Raw genomic sequence first — 23,541 nt, 5'->3', positions numbered from 1 at the left:
GTGCATTTTTTACATAATGGAGACATGTAGTATTCTAGAAAGTCAATTCCCATTTAGTAATTTTTATATTTATAAAATTATCCCCCACAGAAAAGACAGGGGAAGGAAAGATGTTCAGAAGTGACAGCAGTACAAGTTTTCTGAAACATATTGAGTACCAAATAAAAGTAGGGTGACAGTAGTTCTAGGTGAAATATATATGAAGTTTTTATTGAAAATGAAATATACAATATGATTTTGATTACATAATAAGACACAACTTATGAAGGAAGTGCTTTCTTCAGTTGGGTATATCCCTTAGATAGTTGAGGGGCAAGCTAAGCAATAGCTCTATGTTATAAAGGACTTGCTTTTTGTTTCTAAAATTTGAGGTTGGGGTTTGCTAGAATGCTTTCTTTTTTCCTTTTATTTTCTTTTCTCTTCTTTATTTTTTACTGTAATATTTTTAGCCAAGGGATATCAAGAACTGAAAAGAAAGAATACTATAGGAATTATGGTGCAACATCTCAAGTGGAAGGATTATTTAGAAGGGCTGGGAATTTGTTGAGTACTGGCTTGCTCTCCACTGACTTTCATCATTTGTTTATCCAGGGTCATCTGCCCATCTTTTGATCAATGTGTTTTTTATCATTAATCTGTGGGAAAACTTCCTATTTTCCTTTTTCAGAAAACTGAAAAATTGCTATTCTTAAAGTATGGGTTAAAAGGCGAAACTGTGCTAAAAGTCTTTTTTCATCTGAGCTTACCCTCTCGCAAGGGCAAATAGTTTTCTTTTACCAAAAGGGAATGATTGTGTCCCTTCAGAATGATATTATATTCATAGCGGGTAATTAATACTAGTAAGTTTTGAGGGCATCCAGCAATTTATGGACATTTTTGACCAATAGTCAGAAGAGGAAGAATAACACAGTGAACATTTATTTGAGACAGTCGAGGAGTTCCATGTCCTCTGACCTGGAGTCTTGTGTTGGCCACTTAGTGGCAGAGTTAATCTGCAATATTCTTGTAGTTGCTGTTGTGACTGCCATCTTGGTTACAGGCACATTTTTATGCAACCAGAAGCAAAAGACATGATAATTTACTTTAATAACTCTCCTCAGCTATCTGCCAAGAGATTAGATCAGAGAGATATGGAGCAGGTGGGAGGATCCCTGATATAACTATATTTTTCTGTGGGGAGTGGAGGGATTACATAAACAAAGTCTGGCCTGACTAGTAGTGAACATACCAGGATAATATTAGCACACCTTATGAGAACTGCTCCATCTCTGAAGTAAACTCCTATTTGATATGAAAATATATTGTCAGAAGATCTCTGGGAGTTAATGAGTGTTTGTGGGACTGCCAGGTACAGGGCATAGACAAAGCACTTCATCAAGCCATGTAAAATGGATTCCTGGGAGTGGTTCTATAAGAGGTATGTTCCAAGTCTGCTGATAAGTATAATTACACAGGAGTTGAAGGAGGCAAATGAGAGAATTTATAAGTCATCAATCAGCTGCAAAGCTATATTTCTAAGGAGAATACTGGAGGTTTTAGAATTTTTATCTTGAGAGTTATGTGTTACCAGAGTGCCTTATTACTCCTATAGTCTAGAAATAGATAGTAAAAAGACTAGAGAATGTGGTAAAGAAAAGTTCATCTCGTTGAGTGCAAGATTGTAACAAAATCAGAGAAATGCAGGTAACTGGAGACACTTCTTGGAGTTGTGCAAAAATCCCTTATAAACTTGATTAGTTAGATTTTCTTAACTGTAAAAGTTCCCTCTCAATCTCTCGGGTAAGTAAATGAGTCACAGTCAATGCCAATTCTTTCTTCCCTTCCCCTTTGCATCCTCTTGAGTTAAAGAGAGCTGACAGCAGAGTGTAATGACCCAGAGCTAACAGAACTTTTCCCAACCTGGAGCACTGTTGCTATTTTTTGTTGCCTAAGCATCCTATCATGAAATCTTATGGAGAGGAACTATGATAATTTTGTCATGAAATACAGAAGTCCTGTATTGGGGTGGGGGTGCGAGGGATTTGAAACTCTCTGAAGTAGTCAATATGGTCTTTGGGGATTCATGCAGTCATATTGAAGTTTTTAATTATTTATCTGTCCTGAGAACATGTTATGAGGCAAATGCAATATAAGCATGTCCTCTGACAAAGGGGAATCCACTTGCTGAAAATATCATGAAATGAACTTTTATGAAGACACTAGGTAGTAGAGATATGTGCATTACTGAAGAGTTTTTTGGCACCTTTCAGTCTCTTTCTCCCAGTGATGAGAACAACATTGGGTTCTGTTCCTGGGGAACTCACTACATAATGTTTAGTTAGCCAAAACTAGCCTTGGAAAATATGTTGAACATTAGGAAATATTCAGAAGATCTACTGGGTAGGTGGCCACATGAGGATAAACTTCCTGCTATCTCTAGAGCCATGAGTACACAGCAATTATAGGAAAGAGGAAGGAACAGACTTGGAGCCTCACCACCAACTTCCAGTGATAGCTTGTTCCATTTAACCCATGAAATCTTCCTACATCAGTGGCAAATCTATTTCAAATCATTTCCAGAAACCATTTAATGGGTAAATTCTAAAGAAAGGAGGAACAATTTTACTGGTGAGTTGCCTAGTGTTATCACATTACATTCTTCAACCTACTTGTTATGAGTCAAGTAGAAAAAAAATCTAGTATTGTTAATAATGGAGATAGGAAAGAGCTTGTATTTACATCCTGGCTTTGAGCATTCTTAAACCAAGAGGCTCTGGGTATTTTTGGAAATTTCTTTAGTAGACAGCACCTGGACCTATCCTGTCTCTCAATGTTTTTCTTGCCACTAACATTCTTGAGTCACAAGTTAAAATTTGGTTTTGATAGCCCTTGAGTTCTAAACTTGACCACAGAAAAAATATGGGTAGTTGTGGCAGAAGCCCAGACCTCCAATTCTATGAGCAAGTCATATTTTCTAGGTGCATTGCTAGACAAAAAGGAGAAAAAAGCCAAACTTCTGGGTTTTTTTTTTTCAGGGCCATCATTACTCATATTATCATTTGTGTGTGTGTGTGTGTGTGTGTGTGTGTGTGTGTGTGTGTCTGTACATATTGTATGGCTTGACAATGTAATTAGTGGAAACAGCATTGGACCAGTAGTCAAGAGACATGAATGTAAGCCCCTTCCCTTATCTTGGTGTCAGTTTTCTTTATCTAATTGGGAGTAGGAAGGAAAAAGGGTCTTCCAGGTTCTGATTTATGTGGAATGTTGCTTGTTGCTCTTTTTTTCTTGATGATATGAGAGTGAGAGACAAGAGGATGACTACCTCTAAAATCAGTGAGTATTTCCCATGCCCCAACAAATCCAGGGAGGAACTCCTTATTTAGTCTGGTGTGGTTGCATGACCAAGGGTGAATATAGGAGGCACTGCCTAATTAGATATGATATGACTGCATACTGGCTTCCAAAGGGGAATGACATAGCATCAATATTATAGTTTAGATATGAGCTGTCCCCAAAAAACTCATGCGTGAGACAAAGCAAAAAGGCTGAAAACTGAAATGATTGGTATAACAGTCTTAAACCAATAAGTGAACTAATTCCCTCATAGTGGCTGGTATCTGTAGGCAGGTAGGGTGTGGCTGGAGGAGGTGGGTCATTGGGGCCATGCCTAGAGTATTTTGTCCCTGGATGATGGAGTATTTCCTTTCTCTCTCTCTCTCTCTCTCTCTCTCTCTCTCTCTCTCTCTCTCTCTCTCTCCCTCTCTCTCTCTCCCCTCCTTCCTGATGCTATTTTTACAACTGCTTTCCTCTGCCACTCATTTCTGCCATGATGTTTTGCCTCACCTCAGGTTTTGAGGAATGGAGTCAGACTTCAATGGACTAAGAACTCTGAATCTATGATCTCCAAAATAATATTTTCCTCATTTATATTATTCTTTTCAGGTATTTTGGGGAACCACAGGGAAAAAGCTGACTAAAACAGAAATTGGTACCAAGAAGTAGAGCCATTGATGTGACTAACCTGACCATGTAGTTTAAAAGTTTTGGTGCTTTTTGGAATTTATAAGATGAATTTTAAAATGTTTAACAATGCAAGCTGGTAAAGCTTTAGAGTGTTCTAAGTGGACCCTAAAAGGCAATTCTGGTGGAAGTTCAGAAGACCAGAATGCTCATAGGATTGCATACAGTAAATATGGTGTTTATGATATTTCAGAGGAGGAGGACTCTATTGGAAAGTGGACTAGAGTTCATTTGTTTTATGTTCTGGTAAGAATTTATCTCCATTTACTCCATGTCCTGAGACTTTCTGTGAGGCTGAATTTAAAGATGATAGACTAAATAATCTGTCAGAAGAAATTTCTAGGCAGCATAGCATTCAGGCAGTGGCATGCATGTGTACTAATGGCAACTTGTAGCCAAGTTTATTTTGAAAATCAGAAGCAGAAAGCAAAGAAAAAATATTTGAAAAATTGCAGTTTGGCCAGAAAACTGAGCAAAACTGGGGCTAAGGAAGATGTGGTTTTTAAAGACATTATGCACACTAAAGATATACTAAAGATTTTGCCAAGAAACAGTAAAAAAAAGATGGCATGAGGGCTTCTCAAGAATATGTATGACCACACCCATCTCAGGCTCAAGAATGTTGAAGGAACATATCCTTAGAAAAGACTGTGGGAGCACTCTACTTGCACAGGGGTACCTAGGAAGTTCTTTCACCATTCTCAGCCAACCAGGCACTCAGAGACTACTGCAGCCAGAGTCCTTGGAGGCTTGGCTACTGCTCAAGATGGTGACAGATCTTGGCAGCAACCACATCATGCTGGATTTTCAAGATTAGGGGGTCATGGAGGCTTCCACCAAGATTTCAAAGGAAGACCTAAGAGGCTGGCAAATTGCAGTAGGTTTGGATTACCTGTGGGAATCCCCTGATAGGGTGATGCATGGAGATGTGAAGAGGAAATTGAAGCTGTAGTGGACACTCCAAAGATTAATAGACACAAGTCCAGTGACATGTCTGCCAAGAAAAGCTGCAATCTGGAGGGGGCATCAGAAAAAGAAAAGTATCTCCCACATTGCTTTCATCTGAGACACTTTGTTGCTATGAACCCAATACATTTGCCTGGGATTTCAAGTAATGGTATTCTTGATATCAACATTAGTAAATGGCCAGGGAATCTGTTTGCATGTTTTCTGGTCTTGGAAGAGAATATATTTGATAAGCTTTTGTATTTGTAGAGTGTATCCTAAATACATTCATCCAATGAAAAACCCCTGAAGGTTTTGGCTGCTTTAATTATTAAGAAAAGATACCCTGTGCTGGGGATATAGCTCAGATGGTACAGTGCTTGCCTTGCATGCACAAGGCTCTGGGTTCAATCCCCAGCACCATACAAAAAAAGATACCCATGTAAACATCTACTAAACCCATGTTGGAGGTTAATCAATAAGGTCTGAATAAAATGTAACCCAGGTTTTGATTGGAGAATCTTAAGGTCTTTAAAGAGAGACTAGAATTTGGTCCTTTTAGTAACCTTCACTAAAGAATAATAGGAAACATTGGTGAGATGCACATGTGGAATTACTGAGGCTGCTTCTATGAGGCTAGCCACACCTGGGTAAGTTAATATGCATTTAACAGCAGAAGATATAGAAGTGGAAGTAATTGTGTGTATCAGGTCTGGTAGCCTAGCTTGGGGCAGCTGTGCCCCACAAAAGCGTGAGAAATAAATATTTTTTGAACTTTCTCTTTTTTACTTCTTCCATGAAAATTTAGTAACATTGTAACGATGACATAGATATGAAAAGAATTATTGACTTTTAGGAGGAAAAGGGAGTGATGTGAAAAACAGTAGCAAAGGAACAATCATGCTAGTGAGTTACATGGGTAGAGTGCTGTAGTGGAACACAAAGTTATAGTCAGGAGGTGGGCTGTGGCACTCAAGGGTGGGATCCAGTGGCATGAGAGAAGATACTTCCATCTGATCTTCTTGTCCAAGCTCAGGGGCTGAATGGTGTTTCAAAATATCCAGCTCAGTCTCCATCAGAAGGGAATCTTTGTTCTTGCTGAGAGGTCTCAGGCTGGTCAAAGAGAAAGAGAAACATGAGTAGTTTGGGATAGAAGAGTACATCTTGTACCAGTGGATGACAAATATGAAGGAAATCCAAAGCATATTTTGAAAAGATCATGTTTCTTCTCTATATGATTAAGTTTCTTCATATGTTGGGTGGATATGACAGAATAAGGTTGGATTAGTAGACTTTAAAGCTCTTCCTGGCTCTAATATTCTATGACTAGTAGTCCAGATCCTATATAGTTCAACTAGTTCAAACTTGGCTTTAATAGGATGCTTGCTTTTGGTGAAGTCATTATCTCTGGTTCACCTTTTCCTTGTCTTTATAATTACAGGCTTGCACTTAATGGTTTCAAAGAATTCATTCATCTCTGGAAGTTTAAGAAACCATGTGCTCTGATTCTCCTGCATGAGCATTAAAATGTCAGGGGAGTCTTGTACAATGGCCTTGTCAATTTCCATCTAATAGTGATGATAAATCTATTGTTAGCTACCATAGTTTGAGCATTCACTATGTATTATGTACATATATTGAGTGTAGTCTCACTTATTTCTCATACAAGTTAAGTACAATTAGTAATCCCATTTAATAGACTAGGAAACCAAATCCCAGAAGCTAGAATTCAAACTAAGATCTGCCTGGTTCCAAGGACTGTGAATAGAAGATGACTATTTACATTTTATTTTGTCTTCCAAATATAAATGTTTGTATTAATGACAAAGAGGTCAAAGTAGGCACTTCAGGGAAACATAACTAGGGTTGAGCTTTCTCAAAGGACCTAAAAGGGTTGATCAAGTAACTGAAACCAACTTAATGTTCAGGACTTCTGAAATTGAGAGAAACTTCCTCGTGTTGAGAATTAGGGACTCCCCTCCATGACCTAATGGGCACCAAGAGAGCTGGGAATAGAGATTGCCTTCTTGACAGGCCTTTCTAGCACAGGATAACTAATGTTACATACTTATATTTCCTGTCTTTTGTCTCACTGCACAATCTCTTCTCCTTTAAATCTATGCTTACCTTCAGAGATTTTGAAGATAGAACTTTTGACATAATGTTTCTTTTATCTTCTTTCAAAGCTGGCTTTGTAAAAAACCTATTTGCCTACTAATTTTACTCCAGATATTTCTGGAGCAGTGAGCTACATAGCCTATCAGAAAGATCAGTAAAATAGAGGGAAGGGGATGGGGGAGGGAGGAAGAAAGGGAAAAGGGAAGTACTGGGGATTGAATTAAAACAACTTATATTCTATGCTTTTATAATTATGTCACAATGAATCCCAACATTATGTATAACTAAAAAGAACTAATAAACATAATCACTCTTGCTCTTCTTTGGGAAATGGATTGGTAGAAAGCTTAATTTTAGTTAGGAGGTTACATTTATGGTATAGCTCAAAGAAAATGGTCACACAGACCGGGGTGTTTTCAGTGGGAGTAGCAAGAAATGGGCATATTTATTGAACATTGAAAATGTTTGACCCTGGCAAAATGATTAGACATGGCTTGTGTTTTGTGTCATATCCTAAGTCAAACCAATGTGTACCGTTATGTGCCAATGTGTGTCTGTGAGCTAGACTCTGACAAAGAATCCCTTCTACTAGTAGAGTAATGGAGACCAGGAAAATACACAATATGGTCCCATATTTCAAGATAACTCATATTCTAATTACAGAAATAGGACCTCTTCCAGTTTGTAAAAATATTGAAGAAAATTTACATAGAAGTAGAAAAGGCTAGAGTGGAAGATAAGTAATACAACATAGACTTTAGGTTCTTTAAGTACAGGAACTTTATCCTTTTTCCCTATTTCCAGTTTGTGGCACACATTAAGAGAAAAATACATGGATTTCATGTGAGATATACAGAAGCCTCTTCTTTTGAATGCCCTTAATTCCAAACTGTATCATTGTTTAATCTGGTTTCTGAGATGAGTTCAATTTTAATCAGTTTTAAAGGTGAGGACTTTGGCAATGATGTTCAGGATTTCTGTGGCTTATGGGCAATACCTAAAAAGGTGTCTTTCTCACTATTCAATATGCCGTATTCTTAATGCCTGTGAGAGAGAAAAATATCTCCTAGGCAATGTATCTTTCACTAATGTGTATTTAAATCAGAGGTGTTCATCTGTTCTTGAAACTGTATCCCCAAGTAGTGTACTTACAGTAAGGCTGTGATGCCATGTGGCCAGGCATGGGTTTCCAGGCACTTCTGGTTTTTGGTTTTATCCCAATTAAGAACAGTTGCATAGTCTCCTGTATCCTTGAGAGAAAAAGGATAAAAGTATTAGTATACTCTCTGGCACATTGAATCAGGTATCTAAAAGCCTATTCAGACTACTCTTCTTATTTTTGCTAGTATATGACCATCCCTAACTAAAATAGATATCTATGAACATATCTACCCAGTTAAAGATTATTTCTTAGCTTTCTATTTACCTAAATGTGGCTCTGTTATTATATTCTGGACAACCAATTATAAGAAGAAGTGATGTATGTAATTTCAGTGTCACTTTCTAAAACAAAATTGCTAGTCTTTCACTTCCATTCTTCCTATTTTTTTCTGACTTTTATGCAGATATACTGGTGAGCCAATTTCAACCATGTTGATAAGAACAAACTCTTAGTCTCTAGGAGATTGTGAAAAATTAATATAGAAGGAAACAGGGTTTCTGTACTCCAAAACCTGAGTACTTTTCAACTGTGAAGTAACCCATATCGGCGAAATGTATGTGATAAAGAAATATCTCTCCTTTTGACCCCCCATATTTGGGGACATTTTAATTATGGTAGCTTAGCTTAAATGTTGACAGAGCTTCTCAGTCAGCAAATAGTTAATATGGAGTCTTTTAAAAATTTCATCAGTAGTTTCTATTTTTTAAATATTTTTCAAGAGCATGAAGAGAGAGCCTGCAGAATGAAAGAAAAATCTTTGCCAACTGTACTTCAGATACAGCATTAATTTCCAAGATATATAATGAATTAAAAAATTTAACATAAAAAACAATCAATAAATTGGCAAAGGAACTAAACAGACACTTCACAGAAGAAGAAATATGAATGTTCAACAAATGTATTTAAAAAGTTCCAACATCTCTATCACTTAGAGAAATGCAAATTAAAAAGTATATCGAGATTCAATGCAGAGTCTGAAGAGTAGCTGTGTTTCTATTTTTGGTTTGTCAAATTGATTTGTGACTCTGACAAAGTCTATGAAATTCTTTGGGTCTGAGATTTTATTTATTTTGAATTCCTCATTAGATTATTTAATAAAGATGAAATAATCTATGTGGAGGTGTTACACAAATGCCCTCATCATGCTAAAATACTCTGCCTGGATCAGAGTTAGACTATTGATTCAGGATTAAGATTATTGACCTCAGCTTCATAAACCCATTCTGACAGCTGTTTGAAGATCACCTAGTCTTAAATCCAATTTATGGCTAGAAAGAAATAGGCAATGGGGTATGTGAAATGCCCAGGTCAGGGCACCAGATACCCCAAACATTTCTGGCATGGGGGTTGTAGTCAGGCAAGAGGGGGCTACAGTGTAGCAGAATGCTTGGGCCAGCACCTTTCTACCAAACCTAGACCCATACCATTTCCATGCCTCCATGCCTCCATGCCATACTAATATTGCTTCTTGCTTGTAACAGATTTAAGACTGCTAATTTTAAAATAACGTATCTTCTTCCTTTGATTCACTGGCCCACAGACCAACAGTTATGCCTCAAATCACTGTCCAGAGCTTCTCACAAGTCTTTGCCACAGACTCAATGTTAAACTCACATTGTCTCATGGTGTGGGAACCATCTAACCCAATGAAAATTAAAGCATTGATATCCACTGATGTTCATAGGTCTTTAACACAGACAAACACAGATACACATACTGTAAAAAGAAAAAGAAAAAAACACAGGATTTCTGATTTCCCAGGAAGAATGCTTAAACAATTAGGCATTTTAAAAAGTGGGTCCCTTTTCCACTTTTATAAAATACACTAGTAAGTGTTGGTACCCTCTCCTCTCATGCTAGCTCATTAGTCTCTTTTCTAATCAAATAGTGGTTTCCCTGACAGTAAACTCAGCATTGCAGAAGATATTCAAAGGAACCCTAAAAATAGAAGAAGCTCAAAAAACTAACGCAGAGATCAAGGGAAAATAAATTTTATTAGAAGAGTATACCAGCCAATGAGAATTAGGAACAAATAAACATAAGAAATATTAAAAAATGATAGAAAATAATACATACTTTTCTATAATAACACAATCTAAATGGGCATAATTATACAAGTAAAGATATACATTGATAAATTGTGTGAAAAGCAAGAACTAATTTTATTTTATTTATGAACAAACCTATAATGTGAAAATGAAAGAAGAAAAAATTAAATTCCATGCAAACAGAACCTGAAAGCAAGAGTGGTTATTCTCAGGCCTGATGAAGTAGACTTCATGCCAAAATTAATAAGAGACAAAGATGGTTCAACACATTAGAAAAGACAAAACCCCCCAAAATCATTGTAAATATTTTTACTCTAAATGACAATGTGCCCAATTTCATAAAACATACATTGCTTTACATAAAGGGACAGAAGAGCACTGATACAATAATAGTGGTTGATTTCAAAAACACCACTCTCATTTCTATTTAGATAGAAAATCAACAAAGATATTACAGAGCTTAACTATTCCTTATTTCAAATGGACTTAGACATCTACAGAATATTTTATTAAAAAAATGCAATACACTGTCTTTTCAGCTGTTAATGGGGCTTTCATTGGTTGGCCACAAAGCAAATCTCAGAAAATAAAAAAGGAAGGAAAAAAGAAGTAATTATTTGTAAATTATTGGATCATAATGTGATGAGATTATAATTCAAAAGAAAGAAAAATACAGATAACAAACATATGAAGATTGAATATTGCACTGCTGAATTATGGAAGAAATTGAGAGAGAAATTTAAAAATTTTAGAATCAAAAAAGAATAGAAAGAAAACATACAGAATTTATGGGATATAAGGAAAGAATTTTTATTTTTTTTATTTTTTTTAAAGAGAGAGTGGGAGAGAGAGAGAGTGGGGGAGGGAGAAAGAGAGAGAATTTTTTAATATTTATTTTTTAGTTCTTGGCGGACACAACATCTTTGTTTGTATGTGGTGCTGAGGATCGAACCTGGGCTGCACGCATGCCAGGCGAGCGCGCTACTGCTTGAGCCACATCCCCAGCCCAGGAAAGAATTTTTAAAAGGAATGTTTGTAGTTATAAGTTCCTAAATAATCAGAAAAATTTTAATTAACCTAATGCTGCATCTCAAAGTATTAGAAAAACAAGAGGAAACCAATCTCAAAACTAGAAGGAGGAAAGAAATAATAAATTCAAAAATAAAATTAATGAAATAGAGAATAAAAGAAAAATACAAAGGATTAATGAAGCAAAGATTGGGCTCTTTGAAAAGTCTTAGCTAACTTAATTAAGAGAATAAGAAGACACTAAATAATAAAGTCAGAGTTTAAAAAGAAAATATCAATATTGACACCACTGTAACCCAAAGGATAATTGATGACTAATATGAAAACTTATAGTCTAATAAATTGGAAGATACAGAAGAAATACAAATGGTCAAAAATATATGAAACAATGTTGAACATCTCATGAAATCAGAAAAAATGATAATTAAAATTACACTGATATTCCATCACACTCCAGTTAGAATGGCAATTATCAAGAATAAAAGTAACAATAAATGTTGGCGAGGATATGGGGGAAAAGGTGAACACATAAATTACTGGTGACAGTGCAAATTGATGCAACCACTTTGGAAAGCAGTATGGAGATTCCTTACAAAACATGAAATGGAAACACCATTTGACCTAGTCTTTCTACTCTTTGGCTTATACCCCAAATCAGCATACTACAGTGACTCAACATCATAAATGTTTATAGAAACAATTCCCAATAGCTGAGGTATGGAACCATCATAGGTGATCTTTAATGGATAAAAGGATAAAGAAATCGTGGTCTATATATACACAATGGAATATTACCCAGCCATAAAGAAGAATGAACTTATGGCATTTGCTGGTGATTGGATGGAACTGGAGACTATCATGCTAAGTGAAATAAGCCAATACCCAAAATCAAAAGACCAAATTTTCTCTCTGATAAGTGGATGCTAACTTACAACAAGAGAAGGTAGGGAGGAGAAGTATAGAAGTTCATTGGATTAGATAAAGGGGAATGAAGGCAATGGAGGAGGATGGGAATAGGCAAGACAGTAGAATGAATCAGACATATTTCCTATGCTTCTATATGAATACATGACCAGTGTAACTCCACATGATGTACAACCACAGGAATGAGATCAAAATTGAAATAGATTGCACTCCATGTATGTATAATCAAAATTACCAAATTCTTAAATACTGTTGTGTATGTGTAAAAAATAGAAAACATAGAAAAGAAGAAATTGATAAATTTCTAGAAATGCATGAATTTGGGGCTGGGGATGTGGCTCAAGCGGTAGTGCGCTCGCCTGGCATGCGTGCAGCCCGGTTCGATCCTCAGCACCACATACAAACAAAGATGTTGTGTCCGCCAAGAACTAAAAAATGAATATCAAAACACTCTCTCTCTCTCTCTCTCTCTCTCTCTCTCTCTCTCTCTCTCTCTCTCTTTCTCTCTCTAAAAAATTAAAAAAGAAATACACGAACTACAGGAAATTTAACAAATTAGAGAAAGAAAACTTTAAAAGACCAATAACAAAGAATGTACCTGTTTTGGTTTAGATATGCAGTGTCCCTCAAAAGCTCATGTGTGATAAAATCTAGGAAAGATTAGAAGCAAAATGATTGTCCTATGATATTCTTAACCCAATAAGCACACTGATATGCATTATCTGGGTGGTAACTCTAGGCAGGTAGGGTGTGGCTGGAGTAGCTGGGTTACTGATGGCATGCCTTGGGGGTTTATATTTTGTTCCTAGTTAGGAGAGCACTCTCTTTCTGCTTCCTGGTGGTCATGTCCTGAGCTATTTTCCTCCTATAAACCCTCTTTCCACAATGTTCTACCTCACCTCTGGTATAGAGCAACAAAGTCAGCCATCTCTGGATTAAGACCTGTGTAACCCAAATAAACTTTTCCTCCTCTTTTGTCCGTAGGAGAAAAACTCTGATTAGAACTGCAACTGAAGCAGAAATAAAAGGGTTCCCAAAAAAATTAGACTGAAATAAAGCACAAAACTAGGACATAATCCTTGAAAACAGAAAAGAGATCAGTGCAGAATAGGAAGGCAATTGAGTGAGGGACAGGAAAAGGGAGGAATAATGGAATGAAACTGACCAAATGATACTATATATATATATATATATATATATATATATATATATATATATACACACACACACACACACACACACACATGAATATGCCACACTGATTTTTACCTTTACTACTATTTTTTTTCATTCTGATGCATTCTTTAGTGCTGTTTGCCATGTTAAATAAATTCCCTTATTTTAACAGGTTGTGGGAGAGTTTCAGATGAATTTTTGGAATATATTTAGATGATCATGTATTGCTTTTACTTTGTTCTATTTATATGGTACATCACAACATTCATTTATATATGTTGATTTAACCATTTATTATCAAGATAAGTCTTACTTAGTCATGCACACAATATTTCTATATTCTGCTAGATTTAGTTTGCTAGTGTTTTGTTAGCATTTTTCATTTATAAGTGATATTTATCTCTAGCTTTTTTCTGTTGTTTTTGTTGGATGCTAGTGTCACAGAATACTGGCCTCATAGAATGAGTTGGGAAGTGTTCCTTTCCTTTCTATATTTTAGAAGAGTTTAATAAGACTTGTAGTAATCATTAAATGCTGTTGAAATGCAGCACCAAACACATGCGGCTCTTGTATCTTGATTGTAAAGACTTTATTTCTAATTCAATTTCTGTATGTTTCATCTCATTTTTATTGAGGTATAGTTGACAAATAAAACCTACACATATTTAATGTGAACAATGTGATATATTGATATGCATGTACATTAAAAATAATAAATATCATCAAGGTAATTAGCATATCCATCACTTCAAGTTATCTTTCTGTAGTGGGAAAATTTAAGGGCTATTCTTTTAGCCAATTACAAGTATATAACAGTGTGTTATTAACTTTAAAGTCATCATGTTATACATTATATCTCCAGAATGTATTCATTTTACATAACTGAAACTTTGTACCTTTCATCCACATCTTTCCATTTCATTTTCACTGCCATTCTTGGCACAACCACAATTCTACTCTCTGATCTTATGAGTTTTATTTTTTTGAGTTCACATTATTATAAGGAAGATCATATATTACTTCACATATATAATGTTTTCTAAGTTTACCCATGTTGTCACAAATGGCATGGTTTCCTTCTTTTGTAGGCAGGATATTATTCAATTGCACACATATGCATACACACATATTTTCATTATCCATTCTTATCTTGATAAATACAATTGTTTCTATATCTTGGCTATTGTGACTAATGTTGCAATGAATTTAATAGGGTATCAATATATTTGGCATACCAATTTCATTTCCTTTTGATTTATGAGCAGAAGTGCGATTGGTGGTGCATATCTTGTTATTTTTTGAGGAACTTACACATAGTTTTCATAGTAGTTTATCTAATTTATATTCACACAGGGTGGATCCAAGGGTTCCCTTTTCTCCACACTCTCACTAACATTTATTTTAACTTGTCTTTGTGATAATTGACATTCTAACAGGTATGAGATAATGAGCATTTGTGACTTTATCTTGAATTTTCCTGATGATAATGAGGTGGAATATTTTTTAAATATTTATTTTGATATATTTTCTTTGAGAAATATCTTTCTGGTCCTTTGTTCATATTAAGTTTGGTTGTTTTCTTGGTATTGTTTAATAATATTTCCTTATATATTTTGGATATTAATCTCTTATCAGATGAATGGCTTGCAAATATTTTCTCATGACTTTCATTCAGATATGTTTTTTTTCTTTTGAAGTTTTTTTTTTTGTAGTTTCATTTGTCTGTTTTTCTTTATGTTGCCTGTGCTTTCATGATTATATTGAAAAACAACTTCTCAGACCAATTACAATAAGCTTGTTTTCTAAGTTTTCTTCTAGTGGTCTTATAATCTTAGGCCTTACATTTACTTACATAATACATTTGGACTTGATATATTAAAAAATGGGTCCTATCTCATGTTTTTGCACGTGGTTACCCAGATTCCCTAAAACCGTTTAATGAAGAGCTTTCCCTCCAATTGTATGTTCTTTGTAGCTTTGTTGTTTAAGATTTATTAACTGTAAATATATTAATTTAGTTCTATTTTTTCCATCATCTTTCATTGGTCTGAGTATATGTTTATGCCATCATTACACTGGTTTGATTACTATAGCTATACAGTACATATTGAGATTAGATCATGTGATGTCTTCACCTTTCTTATTCTTTCTTAATATTTCAATAGTAATACTCCATTTTGTATTCATAACATATTTTCTTTATCCATTTATCTGTCAAAGGACACCTAGGTTGGTTCCATAGCTTTGCTATTGTGAATTGAGCTGCTATAAACATTCATTTGGCTATGTCACTGCAGCATTCTGCTTTTGAATCCTTTAGGCATATGCCAAGGAGTGGAATATTACTCAGCCATTAAGAAGAATGAAATTATAGCATTTGCAAGTAACAGATGGAACTGGAGACTATAATGCTAGGTGAAATAAGCCAGTCCCAAGAAACCAAAGGCCAAATGTCCTCTCTGATATATGGATGTTAACACACAGTAAGGCAAAGAGGGAAGACTAGAAGTGTATTGGATTAGGCAAAGGGGAATAAAGGGAAGGTATGATGGGATTAGGAAAGACAGTAGAGTTAACAGACAAAAGTTTCCTATGTTCATATATGAATACATGACCAGTGAATATCCACATTATGTACAAACACAAGAATGAGATCCTAATTAGGATAAGATATATTCCATGTGTATATAATATGTCAAAAATTATCATGTATACCAAAAAAGAACAAATATATATTTTTTATGAAAAAGAAAATTCAGCTGAGGGGATTAAAAAATACTTCATTAGTTATTTGTGGTCTGGGGCCTGGAGACTAGGTCTACAGGAAAAGATATGGTTCCAGGATTCACTTAAGTAGGCCTAGTTCTTGGGTATATAGCAAATTGTGTGCTCATTTCACTTCCCCTAAATGAAGGGTAACACTGACCATTATGGACTGTTAGATTTGATGAAGAGAACCTGAGGATAAAGTTTAACTACCATTACTACTCTCTTCAATGCAACTTTTCTTATATCTGTGATCAACCTGGGTATTGTAGTCTCTCAACCAGATTTCTCAAATCTTGTGAAGGCATTCTCCTGTGTGGATGTTTTCCAAATTGATGTTTACATGATGGGATAAGTACTGGAAACACCTGTTTTATCATCTTGTAACTTTATTTTCTTCCTTTATTTGTATCTTATTTCCAATAAACTCCTATTCTCTGCAGATCTTATGAGTGGTTTTGTCTCTTCAACCTCTCTGTACTTATTATAATTCTATTCAAATTGTGTGATTCTTTTCATGTTCATTTTGGTAATTTTTGTATTTTGGAAACTTGTTCATTTACACAGTTACTCATAAGACTCCCTTATACATGTTTCTCTCTTTTAAGGTTAGTGGTAATAATTCCTCTGTAACTTCTGATTTTTCTTTTTTGCAATTTGAATACTTGCCTCCTTTTCCTCTTCATCAGTTTCACTAAGTTTGTCAGTTTTGTTGCTCTTTCAAGAAAAAGATTTTTTGTTTGTTGTTTTTCTTTATTTGTTCTCCATTCCATTTGTTTCTTTTGACTCTAATCTTTGTAAGTTTGTTTATTTTACATTGCTTGCTTTTAATTTGTGATTATTTTATATGTTCTTAGGAATAAGTTAACAGGTAATTGACTATAATTTTTCTTTTTAATACATATGTTTAAAAATCAAAATTTCCTTTTGAGCACTGCTTTGGACACATCCCTTAGGTTTTCATTTGTGGTATCTCATTTGCATTAATCTCTATGTATTTACTAATTCCCCTTTTCATTTTTTCTTTTACTAATTGATTTAAAGACATACTTATCTACATAATTTTTTAATGTTTTAAATTTCCTTCTGCTATTGGCTTCTTATTTTATCCCATTACAATTGAAGAATATATTTTATATTATTTAAATATTTTTATGTTTGTTGAGATTACTTTTATGGCTGCATATATGATATATGTTAGAGAACATTGGATTTCCACTACAGAAAAAAAGTGTTTTGCTGATATAGGGTAACATGTTATACAGATGCCTATTCATTCAATTGGTTTATGATTTGTAGTTTTGTTCAATTCTTCTACTTCCTTGTTGATTCTATTATTGACTGAATTTTTATTCCTGGAAAAAGCACCTGGTTTATTAAACAGCTGCTTATTGAAAAGAAGGTATAACTAATGTTTAAGCACAATCACTGCAGGGTATGTGAGGACACCCTATCATGATATCATAGATTGAGCCTATGAAATGAGAGATTCTAGGTTGTTTGGGAAATAGTATGAGTGTTATAGGAGGAGGTCATTTTTTTGCTGCATTCTGATCCCATATTTGTAACTTTTCTTTTTTTAATTTTGAAAGGTTCTCACTAGGAAGTAGTCCAGGTTCCTGTAATCAGTACTTCTTGCTAGCTGTAAAATTCATGACAGGATTTTTTTTTTTTTTTTGCTTTTTTGTCTGTTGTTTTTCCTTTTTAAAAATTTAATTTTATATTTTACACAAATGAAACACAACTTTTCATTTCTCTGGTTGAACATTATGTAGATTCACATGATTTTTACATTCATACCTGTGCAGAGGATAAAATGTTCATCTCATTCCACCATCTTTCCCCCCACACTCCCTCCTCTCCTCTCCCTCTGGTCTGCTCAATCCAAAGTTCCTCCATTCTTCACTTGCCTCCTTCTATTATGGATCAGCATACACTTATCAGAGAAAACATTTGGCCTTTGTTTTGGGGGGTACTGGCTAACTTTGCTTAGCATGATATTCTCTAACTCCATCCATTTACCTGTTAATGCCATTATTTCATTCTTCTTTAAAGCCTGAGTAATATTCCATTGTGTATACATCCCAACATTTCTTTATCCAACATTTCTTTAACATTTCTTTATCTATTCTGGGGTGTATTTGGCCAAAGCAGCAGTGAACAGGTTGATCTCACAGTGAATAACTGACATATATTGTTTGCAAAAAGCCCTTCCAAATGCCTTATATTAATGAAGAATTATCTGTTTGTGCTCTTTCAATGATTTAATGTCTTAAAATATTTTACATGCTTACCAAATTTTCAAAGCAATAAGTACTTGATGGAAACATAAGAGATCTGGCATTGAGCTTCAACAATTCCACAAATACCTCTGTGACCCTTTGCAAGCACATAATCAATTGGGGACTTCAGTTTTCCTATTTATTAAGTGGATGGTTGATTGAATACTTTCCAGAAGCATCTACACCATTTTTATTGCCCAACTTCCACCTTATCTTATTAGTTCTTCTTATTGATTGCTCTTAAAAGCACTCTGAGATTATTCCATGGAATAGATCTAGAGGGCATGCAGATGACCATAAAACTGATTCCCAAAAGAAAACTTCCTATATCTTGCAATTTGACCCATGGAGACATCAAACAGTACTAACCCCAAGCACAGCGTCCTCCTGCTCCTCGCAGATCTCCATCTCATCAAATAGCCCAACTAGTGGCTTCTTCTGGGATTTAATGCTGCTGTGAATCAAAAGAAGAGTTTATTTAATTTTCCAGCATTATGGTTAACTTTATAAATTGAAATTTATTTTTATTAATATTACATTTAATTGATATGTAGAATCTTGGATATCATTAAGATGTCAAACTAGAAGTTCCCAATGATCATTATCTCCTACAAGAAGGATGTAAATAGCAAATAAACAACAGTTTTGTCACAATAAAGGAGATCATTAGAGCACAATAAGGGTGCGTAAAGACCCTATGAAGCAGAGAATGAAAGGCAATAGATTGACTCCAATAATGCTTCTTGCAAGTAAGGATCATTTGAGAACCAGGAAGAATTTCTAACTGTAGAAAAGGTAATCAGGAGTCCCAAAAAGCACCATCACAATGGCAAAAATATACCTGTAGCTTTTGCTAATGGATAACCATATAATATTCACAGGCCCTGAGAACCATTTGAAGAATTGCCTGGAGTTCATATATTTGTTCTACTGAAGACAGAAAACACATGTTCTGTGCCATACCCCATGTCCCAAGCTGCTACTATGCTATGTCATATTGAAACTGGAGCTACTGCTGCACTGTGTCCTGCTGTAGGAATAATTAGACTTTATATCATTTCATCTCTGAGGCTCTGCTGTCATTGCACCATGTCTGCATACATGGTAATAATACCATTCCTAGTTAAAGTTCATATTCCTTCTAGCTTCATGTGCCCTGGATACTACTCTATCTCTACCATCCCAGTTAATGGTTTGCTTCACCACAGAGCCTAGTTCAATTAAGCAGCCGCAATCCTTCCAAATATGAACCAACATAGTGAACTTCACCATGGTAAATTGGTACTATGGTTCAGAGAAGCATTCATAACCTTGGTGCTGAGCCCATGTGGCACTCAAGCCAGGAATAGGAACACCATCTAACAACAACAAAAAGTACCTAAGCCAGTGATACAAATTCCCTACTCCCAGTAAGTGAACCAATATTTCACTCCAAGAGAAATGGAGCTTTGGCTCAGGGGAGCAGCTACAACCCTGGTACCCAGGCCCATACAATACTCTGCACCAAAGCCAACACACCCTGCCTAAATGACACTATAGGATTCATCTTCAGGTGAAATTCTTTCCCACAAAAAGCTGTTCCATAAAACTGGATGAGGCATCTGTTCTATCAGATGTGCAAATTTCAACATATGGACACAAGCAACATAAAAAAGCAAAGATAGAACTACCTAAAGAACACAATAATTCTCCAGTAACTGACCCCAAAGTAAGTGAAAGTTTATGTAAAGCCTGAAAATGAATTCAAAATAATTATCCTAAGGAAACTCAATGAGATGTAAAAGAAAATGGATAGTTTAAACAAATCAAGTAACAGGTTCAGGTGCACCGAACAAAGAATAAAGTACATGGGAGCAATGCTGGTTGTAGCATTGGCAGTGATTTACAAGAGGGAGGGACAACATAGAAAGAGGAGCACCATAAACAGATTTGGTGTGAAAAAATCTGAGATCATCAAAGAAGCCTGAACTTAACAGACACAGAGGCTATATCATAAACTGGTCCTTGAAAAGTGCTCTATATTTCTCAGCTGGCAAATGGAGAGCTGAGGTGGCATCCATCTTGAAGCAGCCATGCTGCAACTTGCTGCTGTGGAATCCTGGGAGATCATAGCGAACATTGCCATAGTACCCTGGCAAGCCCTGACCTTGTGGCCTCGGGTATACCTAGAAGACTATGATTAAAATGGGCACAATTCAGGTTTTACTCAGGAGGAACCAAGTCAGAAAAATGAAGAGGAGATTTTTCTCTTGAGTCTGGTGGCTTATGTGAACAGTTCAAAACTGTTGAGAATCTGAACAGGTGGGTGTTCTGAACACTCAGGTTCTCAGCCTGGGAAATAGTCTTCATGGTCAGCAAAGTGTGAGGTGGTTTGGCTTCCTTGCCCCATGAATAGAATTCCTAGGAGATTCCTTATCCAGATTCCTAGCAGAGATAAACATCTATCTGGGGCCCTAGTGGTATGTTTACCTAAAATGTCCAGAGCCAATACCAACAAAACCCCTAATGCCTGATTAGACCCAGACTCAAGCAACCAGAATTCCCCACATAGAATTCTGCAGCAGCTGAGGAGCAGATGGATTCTCAGATGAATGTTTTCAGTTCTTTAAAGAAAAAATAATAATCCTCAAATCATTCCATGAAATGAAAAGTTATGTAACACTTTCAAATTTATTCTATCAAGCCTACATTTCAGTCATACTAGAACCAGATAAGGACACATAAATAGATTAAGCATGAAAATCACTTATTCAGCTCAATAGATGCAAATAAAGCTTTTGAAAAAATTACCACCCATTCATGATAAAACCACTGAAGATATGAGGAACAGAGGGAACCTACCTGAACATCCGAAAGGGTTGATACAAAAAAAAAAAAACAAAACAAAAAAAACCTCAACACTGTACTCATAGTAAACAGGGAAAACGGAAAGCATTTACTTAAAAATCAAAATCTGGGTTAAGACAAGGATATCCACTCACCACTCCTATTTAATATAGTTCCAGAAATTCTGATCAGAGCAATTCTGCAAGTGAATGGGGAAAACAAGAATAATAAGATGAAGTGAAATCATCAATGTTTGCAGATGACATGTTTCTATAATTAGAGGATCCAACCACTACAAGAGCTAATAAATAAATTCACCACCAAAGTAGCAGGTTACAGAATCAATATAGAAAAAATCAATAGCTTTCCTATAACAATGAATTCTGCTGAGAAAAAAAATCAGGAAAACAATCCCATTCACCATACCCCTAAAACATTAATAAAATTCCTAGGAAAAAACCTAACCAAGGGGATCAAAGACCTACATGATGAAAACTATAGAACATTAAAGAAAGAAAATGAACAAAACACAAGAAGATGGAGAGAACTTTCATGTTTAAGGACAGGCAGAAAAAATCTTGTTAAAATGGCCATATTACCACAAGACATATACAGATTGAATGAAATCCCTTTCAAAATACTAATTATATCCTTTACAGATCTAGAAAAGGCAGTCATAGAAAACACATAAAATTCATGTGGAAGGGGCTGGGGTTAGGGCTCAGTTGTAGTGCACTCGTCTGGCATGTGTGAGGCACTGGGTATGATCCTTGACAACACATAAAAATAAATAAATAAATAAAGGTATTGTGCCAATCTACAATTTAAAAAATATTTTAGAAACCTTCATGTGTAACAATAAAAGACCATGAATAGCCAAAGCAATTCTACACAAAAATAGCAATGCCAGAGGCATCAAAACACCTGACTTTAAATTATAATAGAGAGCTATAATAATAAAAACTGCATGGTAATGTCATGAACACAGACACAGCAAAATAATGTAGAAGAGAAGACACACAGAAATTCACACAGATACGGTTATCTGACCATTGACAAAGTGGCCAACAACCTATATTACAGAAAAGAAAGCCTTTTTAAGGAGTACTGCTGGGAAAACTGGTTATCCATATCTAGAAGAATTAGTTTTTACACTCTTACCTCTCACCCTGCACAAAATTAACTCAAAATGGAACAAAAATCTAGGACTCAGACCAGAGTCTATGTAACTCCAAAAGAAAATATAGGGTCAACACTACTACTTATAGGGACAGGCAACAACTTTCTCAATAGGAACTCAAAGCTCAAGAAGTAATATCAAGTGTTAATAAATGGGATGGAATCAAATCAAAAAGCATCTACAAAGCAAGAAAAAAAATTAGGAATGTGAAGAAAGAACCTATAAAATGGCCAAAAATCTTTACTAGCTACTGTTCTGACAGAGAGTTAATATTGGGAATACATGAACTCAAAAACCTTAACACCAAAAAATAGTCAAACCAGTAAATGGGAAAATGCAATAAATAGACACTTCTCAAAAGAATGGCCAACAAATATATGAAAAAATTAATATCATTATCAATTAAAGAAATGCAAATCAAAATGACACTGATATTTTATTTAACACCAATCATAATGGCAGTCATCAAGAATACAAACAATAAATTCATGAAAGAATGGTGAGAGAATGGAATTGTTTTACAATTATGGTGGGATTATAAATTAGTGCAAGCATCAGGGAAAACAGTATGGAGGTCCCACAAAATACTAGGCATGGAACCACAATATGACCCAGCCTACACTTTCCTCAGTATTTATTCTAAAGAATTAAAGTCATGGGCTGTGTTTGTAACTCACTGGTACAGTGCTTGACTAGTTTGTATGAGGCACTGGGTTCAATACTCAGTATTACAATGATGTCATTTTATTTGGCTTCTTTTCTGTTTAAGCTGAGTTTTTTCCAATTATTTTGATAAAGAATAAAGACAAATTTCTTCTCAACTTAAAAGAATACTCAGTATCACATAAAAATAAATAAAATAAAGGTATTGTGTCCATTTACAACTATTTAAAAAATGTTTTAAAAAAGAATTAAAGGTATCAAACTATAGTGATAAATGCATACCCATGTTTATAGTAGCACAATTCATAATTACCAGACTATGGAACCATCCTATGTATTCATCAACAGATACATGTATGAAGAAAATGTGGTATATATACATAATGGAGTTTTATTCAGTAATGAAGGAAATATGAGTTG

General features: G+C 35.1%; 1 protein-coding gene across 4 annotated transcripts in view; it reads right to left on the bottom strand.

Annotated features, from left to right (window-relative positions):
* Nucleotides 1–182: 182 nt before the first annotated feature.
* The window catches only part of LOC143638453 (vascular endothelial growth factor receptor kdr-like), a 253,851-nt gene continuing 230,492 nt past the window's right edge, over nt 183–23,541 (bottom strand). For 3 of the 4 annotated variants that reach the window (XM_077106334.1, XM_077106335.1, XM_077106337.1), the window contains 3 exons: nt 18,822–18,906; nt 8,218–8,315; nt 183–6,060 (listed from right to left, as the gene is read on the bottom strand). In XM_077106334.1, the coding sequence (XP_076962449.1) occupies nt 5,859–6,060; nt 8,218–8,315; nt 18,822–18,906 (385 nt within the window). In that variant the 3' untranslated portion in view covers nt 183–5,858. The remainder of the gene's footprint in view (nt 6,061–8,217; nt 8,316–18,821; nt 18,907–23,541) is intronic. The other variant, XM_077106336.1, reaches the window with a different exon arrangement.

This window comes from Callospermophilus lateralis, chromosome X, assembly GCF_048772815.1.
Source record: "Callospermophilus lateralis isolate mCalLat2 chromosome X, mCalLat2.hap1, whole genome shotgun sequence".
NCBI classification, from domain to species: Eukaryota; Metazoa; Chordata; class Mammalia; order Rodentia; family Sciuridae; genus Callospermophilus; species Callospermophilus lateralis.
The sequence above is the reverse complement of the archived record's forward strand: the minus strand, read 5'-3'. Positions and strand labels throughout refer to the sequence as shown.